This window comes from Pygoscelis adeliae, unplaced genomic scaffold (genome assembly GCF_000699105.1).
Source record: "Pygoscelis adeliae isolate BGI_AS28 unplaced genomic scaffold, ASM69910v1 Scaffold1, whole genome shotgun sequence".
NCBI classification, from domain to species: domain Eukaryota; kingdom Metazoa; phylum Chordata; class Aves; order Sphenisciformes; family Spheniscidae; genus Pygoscelis; species Pygoscelis adeliae.
In genome coordinates, this window is record NW_008824051.1 from 4,112,440 (window position 1) to 4,138,464 (window position 26,025).

Here is a 26,025-nt window from a genome sequence, read left to right on the forward strand (position 1 = left end):
TATTTTTTGTATTGGTCCTGCTGGAGTTTGCCATCTGTTATGTTTGATCGCATTGCTGATATAATGCAGTAAGGATTATTATAGACCTGCAACAAAAAAATTGTCATGAAACAGTATGTGCAATTAAAATCTAATAATTATTAATGTGCAAACTTTTATCAAGAAAATCTAGTTTAGTTATTTGAATACTGAAGAATATTAGACTGTGTTTAACTGTTTCCTTTATTTTACTACATAGAAGTTTAACACAACAATGCCAACACCAGACAAGAAAGCATCACAGAAGATTGGTTTAAGGCTTCGTAACCTGCTCAAACTTCCCAAAGCTCACAAGTGGTGCATATACGAATGGTTCTATTCAAATATAGATAAGTATGTTTGTTTTATATAATTATCTCTTATTAGTATAGAAACAAGTAATTTTCTGAAATCGAGCTGCACATTTCCATATATTGGTTAGATACTCCAAAGTTTATTCTTAAATTATTAGTTACTGAAAATTATTTCATTGTTTTCCCCCCCCCCCCCGCTTCTTTTTTATAATAAGCAACCTACTTGGGTAGTTCCTTGGATAGTCTTCTGTGGAAAGCCTTCCTTCATGGAAATAATTTTCTTTTTATCACCTCTGCCTCTACCAGATACAAGATTTTATTCATTATGTTTTTAGCATCTTAAGCATGAAGTTACCAGAACAGTTAGACTTTTTTGAACCCTTGGATCAGTGTTACACATGGAGGATGGGAAGGAGACTGCTTCTTCATAAGGTGCTGCTTCCCTAAAAGATGTAAATGTTGATTTCGGATATTTCTTCCCCATCATCCTGTTTTTATTGTGATCACTAACAGAGCTGCAGGTTGTGACTATTCAGCTATATCAATGTCCTTCTTGGATCTCCTAATCTGTCTCCCAGACTGTTTCTGCAATTTGTGCCTCAGAGTCTTTGGCACTTGTTCTCTTAACACCACTAACAAGGTGGTGTGAATTGTTTAAAAGAACTATTTTAATTTAGTGAAAAACTAAAAATTCTAAAATGTAAAAATCATTATTGATGAATGGAATCTTAAAATCTACACTGATTGACGAATATATGAAACACTAGTATTTAATATTCTAAAGAATGGCTTCAGAGTTAACAAGCATTCTTTTCCAGAATTTATTCATAACAAAATAATTACTGGTTTTCCTTCCTATTTTAATCACCATTGCTGTGGCTGTTTTCCTTAACTGAGAAGGCAGTCATAGCAACAGAAAAACATTTTAGGATCTGTTCATCACAAGTAGAAAAATTACATCTTCATACATCTTCATTAGTTTTAAATTCATCATCTGTAGGATTTAATTCCTTTGAAGAAGTAGTCTTTACATGCTTCCCCCCCCTCCTCATTTGGAAAAAAAACTCCACCAAATATAGAACCCAAACCCTACTTATTCCTAATAGTAATTTTAATACGTGACATTTATAATTATGATTTTTACAGCAGTCCAAGAACTTTTAGTTTATTCTCAAATAATTGTCTATGGAACTTTAAGTCTGTCAGTAGACTAGAATCTGAGTTTAGCAGGTAATTCTGAAAACCTCTTTGATAGTTATCAATGTATGCTTGTAATGCTAGTAAGATATGATCATGTTAAGATATTATAACAGTTTACTAAGAAACTACATACATTTGGAAGAAAAACTTTGGTGTATGTTGTTTTGAGTGATATGATCTAGACTTAATGAGAAGCTTAAAAACATTTAAAGCATAGAGCCAACTGACAAAACAGGGCTCACTGTACAAGTCTCAAAATATTTTAATCTAATTGTCTCATCCAAAATTGAAACCATCAATTTAAATGCCATGTTGTCTATAAGTTTTTGAAATATTTTAATCTCTACAACTATGATCTGTGGTTATTAGATTATTGAAGCTGTCTCAGTTGGATTCTCTCTACGCTGCTGCAGTGGACTATTTTCTGTAAAATTGCATTGACTTCTGACATGCAGAGACTTCTAAAGAGCTACTTACTGCTACAGTGGTCATAGGCCCTCAGAACCAGATGCAGCTATAGCTTGCCTACATCATTTCCCAGAGCTTCCAATCTTGTGGATGCTGTGGGTTTACAGTTTGCCTGCTTAGAGACAAGTCATAGTAAAAACAATCAAATACAGATTCTCTTTCTCCAAAAAAAACAAACCAGTTGTTCTTTACACAGATATCTTACATCAGTGACAGTAAATCTGGATAAACTAAAACTCTTTTATACGCTTCCTTGTCTGTTTCCTGAGCCTCATTGATCATCCTTTGTGGTTTCCTTTTCATGCCACAGCTGCTGATCTTCTACTGCAAAAATATTGTCTTCCATTCTTGCCTGAGTCTCCTTATCTCTATGCACATTCCCTCTCTCCCGCCACCCCGCACACTCAAAAGGGATATTGCTTCCAAGATCCTTTTTGTTCTGTGCTTTGGGATATTCCCCTCTAAACCCCAGCGCCCTGCAGAGAGTGGAGAAAAGTGGCTTTATCTAGGATGCAGTTATTCTTTTGTTCTCACCAGGTGAGATCTATTTCAGTTGCATATAGTCTTTAATGATTAACCTGCTATTAGACGGGCATATCCATTGCTGCTCCCTTGTCTCTTTAGCCCAAGAAGGATGTGGTACTACAAAGTAAAAGGCAGATATAAAACATAGAGATACAGGCAGGTCATAGCATCAAAGAGAAATTCATAACTTGTGTAGGTAGGTTCTCTGAACTGTCACTTCTATAATACGGATCCTCTGCTTCATCATGGAGTCATGGTATGGTATAATAAAAGTCTCACCTGTATAGCTGTAGAGAATGACAAGCTGGCTCAATTTCCTGTATTTTGGAACCCTCTGTTGAGAATCTGGGTTATAATTGAATGAATTTATGAAAAAGGTACTGTCTCTTTCTGTTTCTTAGTATCACATTGTCCCTTCCTTTATTCTCAATAACTCACCATATCTTTACAGTTTCTTTCAGTGTGTTGCAGTATCCTCATGACACTGTATTGGCTTTGCTGAAGTTTTATTTGGTGCCTTTATATACATTACAAAGCAGGGTGAATACGTATGTTTCCCTGTAGTAACAGGAGAGAAGAACATTTTTAAACATCACTGATAGTAAGACTCAAACAGAACAACAGTCCTGGAAACCTTCTGTCTTTGTTTTCAGTTGAATTTATTTCAGGTTAAATTTGTCCTTTGAATAGGAGTGTCTTGTTTATATGACTAATTTATACTTTTTGTTTTCAATGTATTTCTTACGATGGATGTTTTTTGGAATCTCGTTACAGACGTTTACTAAGTGTAGTTAACAGAGAACCAATTATGTTTCAACAGACCACTATTTGAAGGAGATAATGACTTCTGCGTATGCCTGAAAGAATCTTTTCCAAATCTGAAAACCAGAAAATTGACAAGAGTAGAATGGGGGAAAATCAGACGATTAATGGGAAAACCACGGAGGTAATTTTTTTTTTTGTTTCTTTCTTTTCAACTGATAACTACATGTAGTTTTGATGTTACTGGAATAGTTACTTCTAAAATAATTTTGCATGCAGGTAGTAAAGCAAAATAATAGCTGAGAGTAGAAAAACATTTTATTGAAAAGGCGTTCTCTGAGCACACACTCCGCTCCCCCCCACACCCTGTTCCTTATATGCGTGTGTCCAGTCCATGTAGTTCTCATGAGCCTATACTTGAAATGTTCTCTTCCCACTCTAGATAACTGAGTGTCCGAGCTAGGATATGTAGAAATTATTATTGTATCTTCTATGCTGTAGTGCTTCCTGGCATGGAAGACAGGCCAATTGTTTCACTAAGTTTTCTTCTGGCTGTAATTAAGCTCTTCATGGGGAAAACAAGTGCACATTTTCATCTCATTTATTTTATTATTTTTTAAACCATTTTATAGATCCTCAACTTTTCCTGGCTTGACTGCCAAAACAGAGAGAGGAGAAAGTCACCCATAAAATATTAGACATTGTAGAGAAGAATCCGAATTTAACAAAGGGCATAGTTTTTTCTCTAATTTAGAATACTTAATTCTTAAATCCACTGATTCAGTTCAGCCTTTTCACAGAACCTTTACAATTTAGCCTAGAGAAGAGAAAGCTCAGAGAGGATCTCATCTCTGTGTATGAATGTCTGAAGGGAAGGTATAGAGAACACGGGGCCAGGCTCTTTTCAGTGTTGTCTGGAGATAGGACAAGAGGCAATGGGCACAAACTGAAACACAGGAGGTTCAGTCTTAACATAAGAAAACACTTTTCTACTGTGAAGGGTGACTGAGCTCTGGCAAAGGGTGCCCAGGGAGGTGGTAGAATCTCCATCCTTAGGGATACTCAAAGGCCATCTGGACGTGGTATTGGGCAGCCTCCTGTAGGTGACCCTGCTTGGAGGGATTGGAGCAGATGACCTCCAGAGATCACTCCCAAACTCAACCATTCTGTCATTCTGTAAGATCAGGAGAAAAATATATAAGTAGTATTGCAGAAATAAAAGACTGATTTATTTACAAAAATAGAAATACCAAAGCACCGAATCCATTTCATAGATCACTGTACTGAGTCAGATTATATTTTGTCTGATGGAGGCTATTTCATCTTCTGTACCTGTAAACAACTTTACATAACTAAAAAGCGCCAGTCCAGGGAAGGCAGCAGAGCCTCCTTAAAAATAGTTCCTTTTGGAAAGGTGTTCATATCATTTGAGCTTAACTGTGAGATAGCTTTTAGTTCCTCTATAATCATGCTTCCCGCTGAGAGGGAGTGGTGTGTTTGGTGGTGGTGTTTGTTTTGGTTTGGGTTTTTTTGTTAAGCTACCATATACGTAGTTTTTTAAAGAGAGAGACACATGCCTAAGGAACCACAGGTCTAAAATGGGCAGTAAGTTATTTTACCTGAATTCTGAAGGACAAGTATTTGACTGGATATAGAGTCTGGTTTTGTTTGTTGACCAAAAGTTTACGATATCTTGCTTTTTATCAACCTAAAATAAGCATTCCTGTTTGCTTTCCATTTCTTCAATAATTTTTGAAAAAAAATTACTTGTAGTCTTTTTCAAGATCTCCAGAGTGGCCTTTGGGCTCGGTTCTAAAAGATTTTGAATTACTGTAAATAATTTGAATGCTCTTTCAGGATAGTTTTCAAGATAATTTTCATCTACCTCTAGAGCAAAGCTTTTTGACATTACTATTCTGTTAGAAATTTCTTGTCTGTCCTCATCAGATGCAAGTAAGCTAAATACCATGTCAATACTAATATCTCCCCGTGAGGGGGGAGAAAAAATAAGACATTTTGCATCCACAGTGTTGATGGCAGAGGATAATAGTGTCTCTGTGTGATAGCTGTGCACGTGGTTGTCGTCTTTTTTTTTTTTAATTTTGTTTTAAATATACTGTAATATTTTCTTATGTCTGCTGCTACTTTAAATGTCCTATCACACCATCAACAGTGTGGTTGATTGGCACAACAGTATCCTTCATGGGAACCTGCAAAGCTTGTAAGATTCCAGTAGACTGTGGGGAAAGATATGCTCCAAGAAAAGGAAGAGGTAATAGTTAGTCTTGTATGCTCTGTATAAACTTCATTGGGGTTGTGAAATAGCAATGGATATGAATTAAGCTCAGATATGCTTGTTCTGCAACTATATGATGGTGATGATTCCTCTGTTAGTTCAAATTCTCATGACTGAGGTAGAAACTGAGAAGAATACTCAGCCTCTTAAAAAGCCTCTATAGAAAGGTAATGAGGTGGTAATATGATCTGTACCATAGTTTTCATCTTCTTTTTTTCATAGGAATGGCACAAAGATGGGATAACCTTTATTAAATACATTTGGGGGGCATGGGGTTGGAGATTTCCTGTAACAGAAGCCAGAAATACATTGCAAATACTTTCTACCTCCATGACCTACAGCATTTGGAACAGAGACTTCTTAAGGACATCTGAGCTAGTAGCAAAACAGTAGTTGCTGTTGTAGGGACCTCCAAGGTCAGTGATTAGTATGTTAGCATTTGAATTTGTTTTTCTAAGAGCACAGGTCAAAGAACACCAGGCAATATCTGATCTTCCTGATGCAAGACCCTGGACATGATCAGAAGGACTATTATTAAAGTCTATATTGCCTTTTTTTAATTTCTTTTTTTGTCTTGCTGTGATTAGTCACTTCTCCTCAATGAAATTGAAAAGCTCTGACCTGCACTTTGCTACTTCATATTCACAGCCCATGGCAAGCATTAGTTCACGCTTGTTCCTCCCCAGTAGTAAATATGAAGCAAATAGCATCTTTAAATGAGAATATCCAAATAAGCTTTGCATAAGTCTCCCAACCACCATCTCTCTCTCTGTGCCATATCCCTTTCCAGATATTTTGAATTCCTAATGAGGATCATTAGGCAATACACAACTCCAGGTAAACACATTCTGCTCTTCAGTGGTAAACTGGTGAATGGGACACAGTCGCTCGATCTACAGTACAGTTTCTAGACTACACAAAGAATAGTGACAACTTCTGCGGTGATAGTGATTAGAAAGCCTCGTAAAGGAACCTTCAGCGCGGTGCATTACTGCACGTACCTGACAGAAGTACATCACAGCTTCAGTTCATTCCTATTCATTCTTTTTTTTTTTAATGTCTTGCTTAGGACTAAGATCTCATTGTGTTAACACTGTACACACTGGACAAAACAGATGTCTATGCCCCATATAACTTAGAAACCATGTATAAGATAAAAGGCAAATGATGTATGCATATAGACAAGCGAGTGTGAAACTGCTGGTAAGTATGAAAGAAAGTGGTCTCTGCACCCTGGCAGCTTAGTTCTTAATGATCTTCTCATACACATTGCCAGGAAGAGAAATTTTGGAGAATAGTGAAATGGCTTTGTGGAACGCTCTGAGTGAGGGGTATACAGAATAAAACATAAGAATGTTTATTTCAGCATATAGTAAGAAAGTAGTAGAAGCAGACTTGGAAATAGGAGCTGACTGCTCAGTAATGAGTGAGAGCGAAATAACTGAGGAAGATGTTGAAGGGATTTAAAACAGAAAATAAATTGCAGTATAGAAGGGGGAACCAGCGGAGGAGTTGTCAGTGTCTTCTAAAATAACCTCGTAAAATAGGACTTTTTATTGATCAGTAATCAATATATAACTGTATGAGTTCCACAGAAAATGTTTAAATTGCATTTGACTGCAGTAAAGCAATTAACAAAGGTAGTAAATTATTTGATAAACAACTGCTTCTGCAATTAAGCAGACCTACAATAGCATCTGTACTCCTTTTTTAAATTACTTCTTTCATTGACACAAGAATGATAAAACTTTTTTTTTAAGAAGGAATGAGAGAAAGGATCGAGTCCTTAATGTCTTTATGCTTTCAGTATCTCCCTCATGCATCATGCCTGTTCAGTAGGTTAAAAGTGAAAAATTAATAAAAGCAAGTAAGGGCCTTGGGAGTAAGTCTTTCATCTTTTAGATTACATTTTAGACACCCCCCAAAATGGGGGAGGGGACTGCTAGAGATTATCTGGTTTTACACAAATAGCCCAAGTTCAAACAAATTTGTACTTTTACTATGATTAATCTCAGAACAAGTCATCTGTGGAATAGAGATTTTGTGGCTGAGTTTTGCTTGCATCTGTGCAGAGTACAAGAGACAGAGAAGTGCCCTTTCAATTAAGTTAGTTTAATTGAGCTAACGAGCACATGTGAAAGGGATCTACTATGTATCAGTAAGTGATGGCAGCCAGGGACCTCACAGTAAGTCTTCCTTATGTGCATTGAACTGGTATTCAGAGTAGACTGGATGTGGGACATCCATTAGCTTTGTTGTGACACCAGGTGGATCCCTATAAGCAGAAAAAGTCCTAAGAAGTTGTTGTACTCTTCTGATATACTAATGCAAACAGCTAGCATTCCCGAGTATGAGTTTTAAATAAACTGTTATTTTAGGAGTGATAATTGTGGGGAGTAAGACTGTCTAAATCTGTTCAACAAAATCCTTTTCTCTTGAATACTTCACCCCAAGCTTTTTCATTTTCCCCTCACTGATTGGTAAACTATGCCTATTTATTTGATGTGTCTTCACGTATGTATGTTTACAGTGCTGAATTTAAGTTAATTGTATTATAGGTGTTCCTCTGCATTCTTTGAGGAAGAGAGATCAGCATTAAAACAGAAACGGCAGAAAATAAGACTTTTGCAGCAGCGGAAGGTTGCAGACATTTCACAGTTCAAAGATCTTCCAGAAGAAATTCCATTACCGCTTGTAATAGGAACAAAAGTTACAGGTAATTTCTTAAAAACAAACAAAAAAACAGCCAAGTGTTTTGCGAAGATTTTAGTAAACCATAATATACTTAGTGCACATAGTTAAAATAAATTTAAAACATCACAAATTGTATGTTTGTATTGTTAGCTCATTGAGAAGGTGCTTGTGAGAATTAGCTAGTATTTTTAAAACAATTATACGGTTTTGGGGTACAAACTTAGTATGGTTTAGTATTTCTGCTGTTGAGATTATGATTTTATTTTTTTTATGTCTAGTATATCTAATAAATCTTGGAGAGAGAGATGCTTAAATGCAAAGAGTTGAGTGCTGTCTGAAAGTTTAAAATCTAACCTAATATAAAACTTGAGCTTTATTTTTCCATAAATATATCTGTTTTGAAACAGATATACAATTGATATTGCAGTGTAGTTGGACACGTATACTAAACATGACATTGCCTTACTGAAAAAACTTACACATAGGAAAACTTCCATGGGAAGGAATATTGTTAAAAACATTCCACAAGCTAATTCCTCCATCCTGTCTGTTTGTAATCCAGATGCTTTTCACTTAAGCATGGTATCTCCCACTCAAGCCACTACTGTTCATTGCTTTTTGTGTTCTTCAGCAACACTGCCCTTAATTCTTGCTGAAGAGCAGGCATGCACAACACTGCCTCTCCTCACTCTCCTAGAGCTGTATCCTTGAGCTGCGCTCCTCATTGTCTTTTGCTAAATATGCAGTCATCAGTGGAAGTGATCAAAGAGAAATGGTATGCAAAATCATCTGGAAATTGACTTTTGCCTGCAAAATCTGTCTGTCAGAAGGTATTGGGTATTAAATAGTGTTTTATTTAGACATAAGTGTAGTGCTAAGGATTAGATTTGGGAAATACTTGACTTGCAAAGATAAATTTGACAAAAATTTCAGTAGTATTTTTATTGCATACAATTCTTCTGGGTTTACTTTTTTTTTTCATTTAATCTGTGGGTTTTAAATATACATATAAAGGGTTATTTACAAAAGGTGTATTAAGTCTATTTTTCTCAGTGGTATCAGAACATTATAATGTTTGGTTTGTTGTTTTGTGTTTTTTTAAGCACGTTTGCGAGGTGTCCATGATGGACTATTCACTGGACAAATAGATGCTGTAGACACTCTTAACGCTACATACAGAGTGACTTTTGACAGGGCAGGTCTTGGAACACACACAGTCCCAGATTATGAAGTTCTTGTAAGTACTAATGACACATTCTTAAAATAGCTGTAATAAATAAAATAAAAAAAATCTACAATTGTATGCTTTAATCAAAAAGAAGAAAATTCAAAATATTACACCCAGGTGGTATTGTCATAAAGTAGAAACAAGCATAACAGATGCATGGGAAATTCCAGGGGAATGAGCTTCTACTGTTTATGGTTTTCTAGAACAGGATGACCCTCTATGATAAAAACATAATGGCTCAGGCTGGAATAATTTACTAGACCTACTATTATAGGTTATTATAATAGCCTGAGTTTAATATGAAGAAATATAATGAGTAGCATAAGATCTCAAAAAAAGTTCTGCTATGGGATCCTGGCAAGATTTGCAGAAAACGTTCAAGAAAACCTGGCCCTTTGTAATTTGCCAAAGCCTGGAAAAGCCTCTGGTAGTCGCAAGCGAGTATTAAGAGTTGATTGCACCTCATTTTGAAACTTCTTATGATAATGAAAGCTACCTGTGGGAATGTTGCTTTGGTCAAACAATTTGAGATTATTTCCTAGCTCATAGACTTTTGTACCAATTTATGAGCTCCAGGAATTGTTCCTGCCAAACAGTCTGACCTAGACTGCAAGCTTTTCAGAGGACCTCACGTTCTTTTGTGTCTTCTGTAGTGTTGAATCTACTAAGGGCCCATAATTTGTCGAAGAACTAGTCTCTGTCATGATCTGAGTTTGGAGCCTCTGCTGAACACGTATTTAGTCATGATTTGTCTGCAGCTTGCCAACAGAATTTTTGGAAATTGTCTTGCAGGTTTTATTTGATGTGATGCCATAACACTTTGAAAACTCCAGCAATGGAATATGATTTTGAAGCTCCTGCTAGCCCAAAAGCAAAATGTTAATCTCTTAACATTGCTGGGTTTGGGGTGTGGATGGGCATGGCTAGTCCAGGTTCCAGAAATAAATTATCTATTCCAACAGGTGTGTAAAATTAATTAATCTGACAGCTGAAGTATATCCTTCCTTTTCCTGTCTTAGAGTAACGAGCCTCACGAAACCATGCCAATTGCTGCCTTTGGACAGAAACAACGGCCTTCAAGGTTCTTTATGACCCCTCCCCGATTGCATTATACACCTTCACTCCAGTCTCCAATTACAGTAAGTTACTTTTTTCATGTAATATTAATCATTGAAATATTTTCTGATACATGTTGAAGCTGTTACCTTAAACAGTTTTTGAGATTAATTTTCTGAGGTTATTTGGCAAGATAAAAATTTTAGCAAATCCCTCTAAAAATAAGCTATTAAATTAAATGTTCTTTCTTGTATAGGACAGTGATCCTTTATTAGGACAATCTTCGTGGAAAAACAAAATTTCAGGCACAGATAGTGAAACACTAGGAGGCTTTCCAGTAGAATTCCTCATTCAAGTGGTAAGTGTTAACTACAACTCTTAATTTTGTGTTGTCCTTTTGTATTTATTCTGCCAATTCTTCTGCAGTTAAATGACGTTCTGTTGATTTATGACAGATATGGTGATATCCAAATTAACTTTTGAAAAGATGTTAATAATATTTGGTTTTATTCCCACCCCTTCTTAATTTTCTCACTGGTCTGTAAACTTCGAAATACGCTGCTTTTCAGACCGCAGGAGGGGCTTATGTCTCCAAAAGTGTGTCTTTTTTTCCCAGCTCTACCACTTGGTCTAAAAAAAGATAATATTTCTACCTGCAAACTTTGTACTGTGACTTTTTTTTAAATTTAAAATATACTTGCAATGCGCAAAGAACATTTGCTCATGTGCATTATCATATATTGTATAATATTGTATTTTATGTGCTCCCCTCTTGAAGAAGAAAAGCAGCACTCTTTTCCCTGAAAGGAAACATACATGTTATAGATAAGAAAACCGGTTTTTGTCTCATCTTTATAAAATAATTCCTCAGTGATTTTTGTACACAAGTTCAGAAGAGCACAGACAAGTAGTGTTACGAAGCTGAGATTCATTGAAGATCAAAACTCATCAGAGGAAGCTACTCTTCAGGATGATGGAAGAATGTGATTGCTCACGTTGGCTCAGCTTAAGATCTGTGATTGAATTCTTTAACAATGAAAGCTGTTTTGAACATGCTAAAGGAGATTGGAATGATCTGTGTTTAAAATATTAAGAACTGAGAAATAATGTTGCTAAATGCTTCTCAAATTTTAAAGCATATGTAATTGGTCAAAAGAATCAAGTTGTGTCTGTAGCTCACATGAGACACTAATATTTTGGCCATTCAACATAATGAATTTTATTTGACAGAATGATCTATTCAGTTTTTTAGGGGAAACTTAATGTGTGAAGCTCATTTTGAAAAAGGTGGCTTGGCATCTAGCTTAGCTAAGAAAATTCAAAATAGATGTAGTTGCTGTAAGATTAATGATGTTAAAAATTAAAATACGCAAAAGATACGGTCTTTGTTTATGCTGCTAAATTATCTGCAGCTACCCTTCTTGGGTCACTGAGTATGATCAATGATACTGGGTAACTAAGGTGTATTGAGCTTTACAACTATTTAGTGTGTCAGGTTGATCTGTTTATGATATTGCTTCTGTATTTTATATCTGAAAATGTGTGATTTCTCAGTCACGTTTGGAGGTATATTATTACTTGTTATAAGGAAATCTGAGTTTTAAAAGTATAGGCCGCTTGCTTGTATTACAAATGATGGCATTTTACAAAGATACTGCATTAATACATATTTTTGCTTGAAGATTGTCAAAAGATTTTGAACAAAATCAAGTCACAGATTTTTGGCATTTGTTTATATGAGCATCTTAATACTTTATCCGGGTTTTTCATAAAGAATCATAGAATCACAGAATAGTTTGGGTTGGAAGGGACCTCTAAAGGCCATCTAGTCCAACCCCCCTGCCGTGGGCAGGGACATCTTCAACTAGATCAGGTTGCTCAGAGCCCCGTCCAACCTGACCTTGAATGTTTCCAGGGATGGGGCATCCACCACCTCTCTGGGCAACATCTGCCAGTGCTTCACCACCCTCAGCATAAAAAATTTCTTCCTTATATCTAGTCTAAATCTACCCCCCTTTAGTTTAAAGCCATTCCCCCTTGTCCTGCTGCAACAGGCCCTGCTAAAAAGTTTGCCGCCAAATAAAGAATCATAAAGAATCACGAGGCTTAAAAAAACATTTATTGAAGGGCCATGCATTATTTTTAAGCCTAGCATCTTAAGCATTTTAAGTATCAACTTTTTTATTAGAAGTTTAAGGATGGTACTGAAATTTGGTGGTGTGAAATACGTGAGACTGGTGAATACTGATTATTGATTGCACTGCTTTCACCAGTCCAGAGGTATTTTTATGTTAAAGGTGACCACTAAAGATGTTCTAGCTGTTCTTATACGCTGGTACAGTAAAAACGTCAAAGCCCTCATTCTGATTTAATGGTGATTCAGGAAGTAAAAGATCAGAAAATCTTTGATTCAAAGAAAACTTTCTGGAGAACTGTTGCCAGGCAATTATTTGATACCATGAATAAACAATTTCATGGGAAAACTTTATTTTGGACAAAACAGAAAAAATGCAGCACACCTTGAATAAGGTTTCAACCCAGCCCCTTAGTTCTCTTTTACGGGTTCTGAAATTAATTTGGAACAAAAGGAAGTGTAGCCAAAATCATGTGCAGACACTGACAAATAAATGTTAGGGATATTCTCTTTACGTATAACGTGCAGTTGTAAGGAAACATTGGGGCTTGTAACAACTATTTGAATCATAGTTCTATACTGGTGAGTCTTAGTTTTTTCTAAATCTTTATATTAATTTCTACGTGTTTACATTTTGGCATCAGAGACTGCTATTCTTCCTGGTTTTTACTGTGGACAAACATATGCGTATTAGGAGAAGAATGGCTTGAAAATTAGCATTATGATATTAAGAACAACGTCAACAAGAAACAAGTCTTTCATGCTTACATGCAATATGTAATGTATCCTTAAATATTTCATAGGCTATAATGCAGGTCAAAATTGATAGCTTACATTCTTACATTCTAGTCAGTATTAAAATTTGGAGGATGTTTTTCCAAGTGCTCAGCTACAGCTTCCCCCCCCTCCCCTTTCTTGTTTTGTTTTGGGAAAAAAATTAGATTGGGAAGGAAACAATCTAGGACAGAACAGAATGTTTGCAGGGTTGCTGCGTGTCCGGTAGAGGGAGTATGTTAATGCAGCACGTTCAGAAAAGTGAATTGGCGTCTTCCTGATTGCTGTGGAAAAAGGAGTTCTCTTTTCAAACTAAATGCATGAGGAAAAAAAAAATCTAAAAATGGATACTGGATTTTTGACAATCTTGTGCTTATGAAAATTTTGAAAATATTCCGTAGTAAGTTATGGCACACTTTACTTTGAAATGCTTGTGTTCTTACAAATACTCTTTTGACTAAAAATGAAATCTAAAGTACAAATGTAAACGTACTGGTTGGGTTGTTCCTTCATCTCTTTTAATGTGGAAAAAGTTTGTACTAAAACCTCATTTCCAGTTTAATGAGAACTATAAACTATAACAGTAAACAGGATGAGTTATGCTGAAAATAGAGCTGTTAGGAAAGAATTTCTCAAGGAAAATAGGGCTGAACTGATTTAAAGCAGTCACTGATGATACTGGCAAATGAAAATGGAGGTCTATTCAATAAAATGTACCAATGAGAGAAAGTTGGTAGCTATCATAGATACAGTGAAAGGTCAGAGTTTCTTGTAAAAGAATCAGATTATCTTGATCACTGGAGTATGTCTGGGAATAGGATGAATATCATATAAATCCAAGCTCATGAACTGGAGAACTAGGGCCCTGCATCTTCAAATATGTCTGGACATCAAAGTAGAAGTTAAGCACCAAATACCTTGCAAGGTTTGGGGACAAATAATATATTCTGCATTAAGCTGGGGACTCACCAGCTTCATCAAGGAGGAGGACTTGGACATGTTAGGCAGTTGCCGGATGGTGACAACAGCAGAGCTTGATGAGTAACTTGTTGGCGGCAGTGGCAGATGGTGTACAGTGCTTTCCTTCCTCCCAGGTGTTTTTTTGCCAACATGAGCATTTGTGTGGTGTGTTAGAAGCTAGATCAGAGAGATAATCCAGCTCACAAGTAACAACTTTAAAACTTTTTTTTCCTTGCCTTTCCTGAATTTATTGTTTGTCATTATCGGTTCCCTGATTGGCATTGTCACGTAGCTGCAGAAATGCAAGTGCTGACTCAGCACAGGTGCTGGGGGACAGCACAAGGACAGAAATGGGCAGCTAGAATTGGAAGAGTGATAACCTATGCAGTATTGCCTCTGTGCATCTGACCATGGCTTGCCATCCGTTCACAAGATGCATCTGGGAAAGTATTTGTTGTAGAAAGAGAGAAGTATTGACACCATTTTACAGGTCTGGTTTACAGGTCTGTCATTTGGAATACTGGTACAGGCTTCCTGTTGCTCACATTCAGGAAAGATGACAGTGAGTGGACAAAAGATACAGAAGGGGCCACAAAAGTTTAGGAGATCAAGAGCCTTTTATGGGAGAGGAAACTGGAAAGGCTTGGGTTGTGATTAGTCTAGTGAAAGAACGATGGAGAAGAAACGCTTTACTGTCTGTGAATAAACAGGGATAAATACAAGGAGGGAGAGCCTATACGTAGCTGAAAAACAGCCTTGGCAGAACAAATTGCTATGAAGTGAACAAGGATACATTTAACATGGAAATTCCAAGAAGATTCGTAATTAGCTGAAAGAGATCCTGGAATAGCTTTCCATTAGGATTTGTGAGGGCAAGAAACCTGGCTGCTTTAAGACTGAGCTTGAAAGTCAACAAAGGAGATTATATATAAGCAGATGTATGTTGAACTAGGAGTTCCTATTTCTCCCAGTCCCATGTTCCACTACTAGGATGCAGTTAACCCCTTTGCAATTTACAAAACCTGAAATCTTGGCTCTGTTTACATCAGTAATAAAACTGGTGCTGGTTGTAGCGGAGCTAGGATTTCTCTCGGGGCCCTAGAGAGTATGAATGGTTTTAGGAGTGATGTGTGTGTTGAGAGCACTCCCAGTGATTTCCACTTCAGCCTGCTAGGTCCCAAGGGCAGCAGAAACAGGGTATTCCCATTATGAAAGAGGGAAGTGGAAAGCCCAGAGTTGTTCTGTATAAAATAGATCCAGTCTCTATACCAGGTTTTACTGCAGGAGTGTACACAAAGGGCTGGTGCTCGGTTGAGGGCACAGCTGAGAACAGGCTGAGAACTGTGTGAAAAAAGGTATGGTAAGGTGAGTGATATTAATTGTAGTATATCATGGTAACACGCTTTGCTTTCCTTCAGGCTGCAAAAAAAGAAGATTCTTGATTCTTCAGCCTCTAGCTGGCCATAAATTATATTAGTCTTCCTATAGGGAATTTCACCTGATGGATTTTTAGCATTCTCCCATCTAGGGCACTTGTAAATGCTTTAAAAATCTCTGGAAAATCCATCGTTTAATTTTAATTATTTTTTATTTCTGCATCTTAACTTGATGAACAACTGAGAAATGCATTTTAAAATGATGAAAGAAACACACATTTTATTATCTTGAATTTCTGTGGCATTTCAAAACTGCTTAAGGATCTATTCATTCTAAAAATAGTTCCTTTGTTTTAGACCAGGTTATCGAAAATCCTTATGATCAAGAAGGAACACATCAAACAACTGAGAGAGATGAATACAGAAGCAGAAAAGCTGGTGAGAATGTTCTCTTTTCAGTTCTTAAAACAGGATATGCTTTAACAGCTAATGCAAATAGATACAATTAAAACGAGAGTCTAGGTAAATTCTATATTGCTTTCTATAATGTGAATTTTTTTATTATTTTTTAAAGACAAGTCAGAGAGGTCAGTTGTTTCAAATATGGTTCTCCTTTGAAAGCATCATGCTTTGGAAACTGATTAATGTTAACATCGGAATAGCACATGTCAGTTGACACATAAAGTAAGGAAATGCTATGTACTTTGAGAATCTTGGGTAGAAGTTTATATGGTAAGACATTCATCATAATTTTATTTTGTGGATGGTAGATACTTATTTATTTAGCTTTCTGGCTAAAACAATAACTCAGTTAAGAGATTTTCTATATAAAGCTCTGAGTGCCCTTGACGGGCATTTAAAATTACAATACCAGAGCAGCTACAGCATAATTAGCAGCAGCAGAATAGTTTTTCTTGCCTGGCTTTATCTAATCATCAGTCAGTAAATCAAAATGATAAGAATGCCTCTTCTACCACCCATGGCTATCAATCAACTTGAAAGTGGAAAGCTATCAGTCTCAACCTTCTGCTAGCGTCCATTCAGACAGTTGTTTCTACAACGTACAGATAGAAGGCTAAAGGTTTGTAGAGAGGAAGAGGAGTCCTTTTTAGTTCTTGAAACCAAAAATGCTGATTTTTTTTTTTTCATGTAAAATATTTGAATGTTGAAGGATTTGATTTATTGTGGTAAGATTTCCCTCTTTGTCCCTTCAGTGATCATGTGCACATGTATATTCTGTTATTCTGCTTTCTACTGCCCCATCCCTATGTCTCTGTAATTTTCTTTGTTTGTGCTGTGATGCTGCTCTTCAAAACCTTGTTATCATTTCAGTTACTACATTATTTTTTCCTGTGCATCAAATGTTTTGTCCTTTAATTATGCGTATTAATAATTAAAATAGATGCAAAAAGAAGCAAGATTAAAACATACCATTGCAACCTGATTGCAACTCTGATACTGAAAGATTACCAACCCTTCTTAAAACAAACTAAAAAACTTTTTATTTTTACTGAGATATTAGTACTTTTGCATAGATAAGGAAATCTATAGGAATTACAGTAGCCTTCCTCTGACAAGAATCCAGCTGTTAACATGTCACTCAGCTACTAAGTCATAAATTAACTGTATTGTGGAGTAAGAATATCAAGGAAAGTAACAAAATTGAGAGAGCAAAGAAGCAACAGGGAAGAAGGGAACCTAGAAATAAACACTAAATTTGCCATATTTTAGTTCAGTTGTAGCCTAGATAAGGACTTTGAGATACTTTTGAAATTCTTCCCTTGCGCTGTTGCCTTTGTATATCAGCAAACATAAAGCAACCTCTGTTACTATTCAAGGCTGTCCTGATAAAAATAGAGGACGTGATACCTTTCTATTGGGCCGTATTCTTAGCCTGTCTTCTAATCCTCTTTGTCCCTTGGCAATCTCATCTACGTTTGTGCCGCTGAGTATATGTTGTTTCTCCTTTAAAATGTATTTTCTTTGAACAAGAATCTCTTTCCGGCATCAGTCCACTTGAACATCAATAACATATCTGAACATGAATACAACAGAATGCTTTGAGTTCATTCAGGTATAGTTTAATTGTCAGACTTTGGTAATAATTCATACAATTGTGATTGGATAATTGTTAGAGTAACACCACTGTTTGGTTTAAAGCAATCCTTTTATAGAGACACTTTTTTTAATGACTGATCCAATATAGAAATAAACGGAACTGACTAAAAAAAGAAGTGGTACTGAATGTAGTCCATTATTATCTGGCAATAATAATAAATTTACGTGAGGCAGGGGATGCCTTCAGAGGAGCTATTAATACATACAACTTCACATTTTCTGTTTCATTTTTCTGAAAGGACAGCGTATTAATAGTTAAGCATCTTGACATCACTATACTAGCCTTGGTTGCAGGCTATAAACAAGTTACCGTGTACGTAAAACAGTAAACGCTTTTCTGATAGCTATTGGGATAAACAAATCTAAATAAAAAGGATGACTAGTTAATTTTTTCGCTTGATCTGCGATAAAGACAAGGGTAAAGGTGATGCTGGTCATTCCAGAGAGCATGTAGATGCTCAGTGACAGAGAAGTTACCCTTCCATCTACTGAAAGCCATCCATCTTATGTCTGCCAGTTCAGCTGTTTGTCAGTGTTTCCAGATCTTGGATTGCTCCCGGATCAGAAATAGTGCTGGTGCTGAGAAATATTTCTTTCGTTGTCACTAGCGTAGAATGCCCTTAGCTGTTCCTCTCTGATGGGGAATGCACAATTGTCTGCGGCTTTCGCAGCTAACCTGAATTAGTCTGCTCTAGAGGGGCTGGTCACTGAAGAAGGTCTGAAAGTTACAATTTTTTCCTTACGTTCCAGAGCTGCAGGAAGTCAATTTTATGCTGGTTTCCAGTTTGCTCGCAGGTGAATTCTGAAGTTACGGTGTTAGTTTAAAGCCCTATAAATTTGGTGTTCAGACTTGTAAATCCCTGGAGATCATTTCAGTGATTAAGTTTAATGGGGAACTTTGAATTGAACTGATAACTGAAACCTTGATTTTGAGGTTTTGACCTGGATCCTCCTGATGAAGGCTCTTGATTTTGCAGTTTGCTTTGTCTCGTGGTGTAAAATCTATCACCACAGGTTTAAGTGTATGACGTACCTGTATCTCAGACTTGTGGCTGAGAAGCAGTGGAAATACATCCAGCTTATCTTGCAAGAGGTCATTTGTGGAGGAAATTTTATAGTATGTTGTATGTTTTGTTTCAATTTAGTAAATATCACCCAAACAGCGTCGAGACACATTCTGAAAACAGTGTAAGAAAAAAGTACTGTATTCTGGGGTTTATTTTTTGTGGAAAATTGTGCTTACCCAAAATGCTTACGTTACCAAATACAAGCTCTTGTAATTTCTTTTTTGGCAGAACTGTTAGCTGTAACAGAAGGTACGTAGCACTGAGTCATCCTCAAGTGACCACCAACTTACTAGACAACTGTGCCTCCCATCCTGCAGCAGAGGTGGTCGTGGCCATATTGTCCTATACTGTTCTCCTACTGACAGGATAGTTTTCTGTTCATACAGTAGAGAAGCCATACCCAGCTACTGGAGAAATAAGCAGGTCAGACCATGGTCGTCTTCTGTAGCATTCACCACCACAGATTATCGTAGCACTTTATGAAGAGAATAAAAGCATGGTAGTTACTACACAGTTGTCACTTGGAGTTTTAAATAGTGATACTACATTTTAATGTTTTGTATGTTAACATTTTTCTATTAAACATTGGGATTTCAAATATCTCGGTATTATTTTCAAGTGAAAATTCCTTTTGATGAGTTCAATAGATATAAATGTACAGTATTGCATTAACTTTAATATGTTTTGTCTTTTCTGCAGAAATCCTATTCTATGCCAATAGGCATTGAGTTTCAGAGGAGGTACGCAACTATTGTTCTGGATCTAGAACAACTAAACAAAGACTTAAATAAAGTTTTGCATAAAGTTCAACAGTATTGTTATGAGGTAAGATTTTGCTGGAACCTGTATGAACTTGTTGGTTTTTCTTAACATAAGTACAAAAAAAAAATAAAATTAGAATTTCCTGGATAGGACGTAGGTGGGGGTCACTTTGAAATGAAACTAGTGGTAGCTGTATTGGATTCCTTCTCTCTCTCTGTCTCTGCCTTTGTCTGTCCGTCTCTCTGGTTCTTTTACCAGAACGCAGACACTTTTGCTGATGCCAGTGGCCAGTTTTGAAATAGATGTACGTGTACATAAATGAAGAAAAGATAGTGTGCTATATACCTGTGAACTCTCTTTGAAATCATTTGTCATTTCACACATACGCCAAATGCAAAGGAGATCTTTTTTTTTAATTTCTCTTCACTGTATCTATGCAGCTTGCTCCTGACCAAGGCCTCCAGCCTGCTGACCAACCGACAGATCTGAGGCGTAGGTGTGAAGAGGAGGCTCAGGAGATCGTCAGGCAAGCAAATTCCTCGACAACAGGACAGCTTTGTGTTGAGAGTGAAAATTTAACTGATCTTATCTCTAGACTTACAGCAATATTACTGCAAATTAAGGTAAAATGTTTGCAAAAAATAGTTTCTCCCATAAAACACGTAGTATTAAAGCTCTGTCAGTTTCTTTGTGCCGAACTGTGAGAACATTTTTTTTTTTCTTCTCCTACAGTGTCTAGCAGAAGGAGGTGATCTGAATTCCTTTGAATTTAAATCACTAACGGATTCATTAAATGACATTAAGAATTCAATAGACTCCTCAAATATCAGGTATTACTTTTTGAATATTTAATTCTTAATTACACATTTTGTGCCAGCAAGCAATTCGTACTGTATTTTAGAGGTGAACATTGACTATAATTAAGGGTTTTAATCTGGGAATTTTTACTTATAGGAATGGTCCCATTTAAAAGGGGGCTTCTTAAAGGGAGTGTGAAATTAGCAGTTTTCTGTTTGAACCTATCAGTGAAGTAACCTGATTTAACAAAAAGAAAAGGGGGGGGGGAGGGAAGTGCTGAACTGATGCAGCAACAACTAGACTTTCTTGGTCTTCAGCCATTTGTGACAACTAATAAGTTATTTCAGAACATTTTCAGACTTTGAAATCCCACTAGTAAATGTAAGTTCTTTAAACCACAGAACAGTACAATTTCAGTATTCTTTTTGCGTAGCTACTCAACCTCTTGTCTGTAAATATCAAAAGCTGGCATATGAGACAATTATAGCTTCTGACCAGCTTCCGTTAGCAGTATTTTAAACCAAGAAACAGAACAACGGCCCATCTAGTCTAGATGGGCCATTTTTCAGCAGTTGTCACAAGCAGGTGCCTGAGGAAGCATTACAAAAATAGCAAGAATGTGGTGATAGCAAGAATGTGCTGATACTTGTCTGGAGTACACTGCAGCCTCCAGCAGTTTGTGACCAGGATTTTTTTTTTTTTTATAATTATAATGCTGCTAAATTACATAATTTAGAAAATACATCTAAATGCTAAGTATTTCTTTCTACCCTCCATACTTGCATTGCTACATAATAATGGGAGGCTGCACACATTAATTTCTCTTTTTTTTTTATTATTTTTGGCAAGGATAGCAGGATGGCCTTTTGATTTAAAAATAATTATTGAGAAATGCAGTTTTATGGCATTTTTTCATTAGTAAAACCAAAAATAAACCCCAAACATTAGTGAAACTTCTCTATAATCAACACTGCGAATTGCACGTTGGAATAGATTCAACTAAAGGTTGATGTACGCTGCGAAGGCGGCGATGATGTTTCCATTTCACCGTACTTATTTTGGGCATTTTAGCATCTCTTCATAATATTTTTATTTCATTAACTCTGGTCATCTTAAAGTCTTCTTTGAAGTACCCAAGTCAGTAACTCTTGATTTCCTGCAGCTGTTTGTGCAAATGCTGTTTTCACATATGTCTCTATCAAGTTGCATTAGTACGTACTACTCTGATTCATCGGCATTTTGTATTGGCTGTGTTTGTACCTTGACTTTCACTGTAGAAATATTCAGACACAACTCTTAAATACGGGGTTTAACACTTTTCTTCTTCTTCTTCTTCTTTTCTTCCTGTAGTTGTTTTCAGAATAATGTCGAGATCCATGTTGCACATATTCAGAGCGGTCTGAGCCAGATGGGAAATTTACATGCTTTTGCAGCTAATAACACCAACAGAGACTGAAAATTTTCTTTCAAGTGTACGCAAGTAGTTCTGGAAAATCCTCTTCCTTTATATCGGCTTCACCAAATATCCTAACTGCCAGAAGATAAGGGAAAAGAAAACCTCTCAGAAAGGACCCTTTTAAAGATACTTTCTCTGCTTCTTAAGAAAACCAGCATTACTGGCCAGTGTTGCATTAGATTTCTCCATTTGTTATTCACATACAGTAGTTTTGCTAACCGGTAATCTCTTAGTAATTGCATTTATTGTAACAACTTGAAAACGTACTTTCCTATAATTTGAACTTAGTTTTTAAAAGTTCAGAGGAATTCTGCACACCTCTTGCTGTTGGCTCTCCTGGTATGTTAGAAGTGATGAAGAGGAAATGGCTCAAATTAGTAGCCACGTGGCAAGTCTTTGTTATGGAAAGCTACGCTCCCGTGTAGATATCGAGAGTTGCCATTTCAGCCTTCAGGTAGCCCGGTGCCAGCGCGGGCTGAGTGTTCCCGAGCTAGAGAAGCAGCAGCAGGATACGGACAGCAAACAGAAGCTGTAAACTTCAGGATGTTGGGCAGGTCTATCGATCGGTCAGTGTCTTGTTGGAACTTCTAATTTATCGTAACTTATAGAAGGAGTCTAATGAAGGAATATAAAAATGTAACTGGTAACTTTCCAGAAAGAGATTGGTTATGGCTTTTTCCCTTCACACGGGGCAAAAGAAGTGCTTTAGTTGGTATTTTATATAAATGACTGGTTAAACATATTGTTTTTCCAAATTTTTGTTTGTTTGCACAACTTTTAAATTAGATTACTGGTTATCCAACAATACCCAACGTATATAAATATGAAGATTTTTATAACTCAAGATAACCAGTGCGGTAAACTGCAAAAAAGTGACAACCTGCCTACGAGTACCTTTTGGAATGTTAATCTTGTAAAAAAGTGTGTATTGGTTTGTTTAAATAGTCTTGTAAAGCTTCTGTGTAACGAATTGTTTCCAGATATGAATTTTCAGAGATAGCTGTAGAGAAGTTTTTGATTCTTTTAGACACCTCATTAAATGAGGTCTTTTATATGTTAATGTATAAAGAATATGTAAACAGGATTATTTTCAATTTTAAAATTTTGTATAGTTTAAAGATGCTTCTGTATTCTGTGTTGGTATTGTGCCACTGCAAAACTTTAGTGCAGAGTTTATATTTAGCTAAACTTGTTCAGTTAATTAAGAGAAATGCATAAATCTTTTATTCTCAATGAAATTTGTAACTGAATAAATTGATCTATGAGAGTTGATATATTTCACAAAAACGCAAACTTTTTTGCAGATGGTCTCAGGTCATTTTTTTAAGAGAAGTTGATTTAATTGCCGAAAATGAAATGTTATGAGGACAAGGCAAGTGGCTGTTTTAAAAGGTATTTAGAAACTTTACAAGGGGTATTACAAAATAACGCTGAACGCTAATTTTGCTGAGTTACCCATGGAAATTTACCTCTCATTACACAACAGAACATTGTAGCGGTCCCTGCAGTTACTTTTGTAATTACATTACCCATTATTTTGTGGTGTTACCATCTGTTTGGTAAAGAAGACGGAAAGGTCCTCTCCCACCACCCTTTTCATTTAAACAGAGAAAGGTGCCAAAGCCGAACTTAGGGCACGTAGGTGTAGTCTGAGAGTAACTAACGTGATCCACAGCTAACTCAGGGAAAAGGAACCGTCCCCTTGCTGTTTACTTACACCCCTATCCTTGTCGTCTTCTGCTCATAAACCCCGCCGGTTCAGGGAGCTATGCTGCTGAAGAACAGCTCACCTTTCTCGCAGAGTTTTCTGCCTGTGTAGTGCACTGAACTCCCCCACTGCCAGAGGCGACGGGCGCCGGTGCTAGCGCAAGGGAACGGCAAGGACTACCGTTTCCAGCAGCAGCTCGCCGGCTTACTGTACGAACGTCTGTCATCCCTTACCGCTCTGTCAGGATTCCGCTTCCTCGCTTACAAGCGTAAGCGTGAATGCTTTTGTGGACTAGGACTGCCCAATGGGAAACACCAGGCGGTCACGGAGGCCGACTTTGCCCTGAGAGCAAGCACCCCAAACTGAGGGAGAGGGAAGTTGTAGACGCTGGTAGATGCCGCTGCCAAGAACGGCATTCAGCAAAGAGGCTTTGGGAACCTGCTTTTCGTGACAAACTCATGTCTTACTGGATACAGAATACATTGTAATAACCACCACTCTCCAATCTTGACTCTGATTCCGTAGGTATGTTTTTTACATGTGGACTCTTAAATGTCCTCTTCCCAACATGTTTTGTGTTGAAGTGGGTTTTTTAATCATTGCGGGCTAATGTAACCTAATAGGAAGACACACAATTTGTGATGGAAGCATCCGTGTACTTTCACGTGTCATTTGGCCAACACACATTGGCAATGTGAATAGGCACGCTGCTTCTCTTCAGGAGGCTGCATTTCCCCTCGATTACTGGTATGTTGGGTCAGAGTTAATGTTGTTGAGGTTTCTTACAGTCGGTAGACTTGAATTCACCCCACAGCCCCAAGAAGCGATTGTCTCATTTTCTGTCTCCTCCTGTAAGTACTTCTGTTCTGGGGTCTTCCCGACCCCTAACGTTAACAGCTCCTTAGGCACCCAAGTCCACTCGGGGCAGATGGCGTCTGATGTTGGTTGATTGGTTTTTGCTTCATGTTTTTTTTTTTTCAAGGACAGCTCTGTTTTTTTGGAGGGACGATACTAATCGGCAACCCTGCTGTGCCACTTAGCCTTACAAGGTTGCAGTTCAACCACGGTTCAGCTGTCCCAGATCCTGCAAGCACAGGTAAGTTACGGGGCGACACTGGGGGATTTTGTGCATTGGTAACCTTATTCTCTGGGGCACGTGATTCCTGCTACAGGGTACTTCTGCCACCAGTACACGGGTCACTTTCTCTGTGCTTCCAAACCACCAGAGCCTCATGGCATTCAGGTGCTCTTCCGCAACTGGAGTCCTACAACTCGCTCGACAAGGCTCTGAAGTACAGCTTTGTAGGCAGGAAGAATGGCCTTATCCTCAAAATACATAGATAGTAATATAGCCTTCCTTAACAAATTGAATTGCAGGAGAGGCTTTGTTACTACTAATTTTGGTGTTCAGAAGTGTTCTCGGTGCAGAGCCGTTCAGCCCGCTACCCATCATGTAAACAGCTTCTGTGTAGTCCCTAGTATTCAAATGCAAAGCTAAAACACCTTTACAGTGTTCACAAAATACTCCTACTTTTCTGTAGTTTAACCTTGGCTTAAGTGGCAGAGTTGAGGCTTTTGTCCGAGTAAAGACAATGATTTGAGGGTTTGGGCTTTATATTACTTAGGCCATAAATTTGCATTTTCCTGCAGGGATGGGGTGGTGGTTTAGAGCAGATCTAAAGCAAACACTGACAGAGACGGTTTAAGGCAGTTTTTGTAACCTGTCCTTCAGGCCCCTTAGGTCTCTTACTCACACCTGAACCGCAGCGGTGGCTCTCCAGGACCTGCGCAGAGAACCTGCAGCTGGGACATCTACCTGCCACCTCTGTTCTCTACCCCACGCCGGCCAAGGTAAGAAACCCTGTCCCTGCCCCAGGTACGCACAAAAGTAGAACAAAACTGTAAACCTTTATTTTTTTTTTTTCCCCCCCTCGGTCAAATAATCCCGACAGACCATCTCACTCCTCTACTTTTCTAAGACCCCCCCCCCCCAACACAGTGGATTTGGTTAGCTTTTTGGCTAAAGGAGGTTAAATAGAAATACAAAACATGCTAATGGAACTCTTTAAATACCGTGTAAAAAGAAGCCTTCAGCTGACGGAGCCGACCCGTATATTTCTTAAATAAATAGGTAAAATCAGTTACTACCGGATAAAGTGCAACAGTCGTAGAGCAGGGGTGAGGTAGCGCGGTACGTGACTGCTCCCCCACAGCAGCGTACCGCCAGGACTGGGTTCGGGGGGGCAGGACGGCCCATCAAGGCCGGGGGATGCAGTTTTACCCCCCCCCCCCCAGGGCCGGGTCCCGCCCG

General features: G+C 37.5%; 2 protein-coding genes across 3 annotated transcripts in view; both read left to right on the forward strand.

The window, feature by feature from the left end:
* LIN9 (lin-9 DREAM MuvB core complex component) overlaps positions 1–23,296 on the forward strand; it is a 30,652-nt gene extending 7,356 nt beyond the window's left edge. For both annotated transcript variants that reach the window (XM_009333642.1, XM_009333643.1), the window contains 11 exons: positions 239–372; positions 3,346–3,471; positions 8,142–8,299; positions 9,381–9,514; positions 10,525–10,644; positions 10,818–10,919; positions 16,163–16,243; positions 19,690–19,815; positions 20,193–20,375; positions 20,485–20,582; positions 21,901–23,296. In XM_009333642.1, coding sequence (XP_009331917.1) covers positions 239–372; positions 3,346–3,471; positions 8,142–8,299; positions 9,381–9,514; positions 10,525–10,644; positions 10,818–10,919; positions 16,163–16,243; positions 19,690–19,815; positions 20,193–20,375; positions 20,485–20,582; positions 21,901–22,006 — 1,368 coding nt within the window. In that variant the 3' untranslated portion in view covers positions 22,007–23,296. The remainder of the gene's footprint in view (positions 1–238; positions 373–3,345; positions 3,472–8,141; positions 8,300–9,380; positions 9,515–10,524; positions 10,645–10,817; positions 10,920–16,162; positions 16,244–19,689; positions 19,816–20,192; positions 20,376–20,484; positions 20,583–21,900) is intronic.
* A 61-nt stretch (positions 23,297–23,357) lies between these two features.
* ACBD3 (acyl-CoA binding domain containing 3) overlaps positions 23,358–26,025 on the forward strand; it is a 50,588-nt gene continuing 47,920 nt past the window's right edge. Inside the window, exons 1-4 of the mRNA XM_009333692.1 lie at positions 23,358–23,378; positions 23,850–23,982; positions 24,697–24,810; positions 25,456–25,590. Coding sequence (XP_009331967.1) covers positions 23,358–23,378; positions 23,850–23,982; positions 24,697–24,810; positions 25,456–25,590 — 403 coding nt within the window. The remainder of the gene's footprint in view (positions 23,379–23,849; positions 23,983–24,696; positions 24,811–25,455; positions 25,591–26,025) is intronic.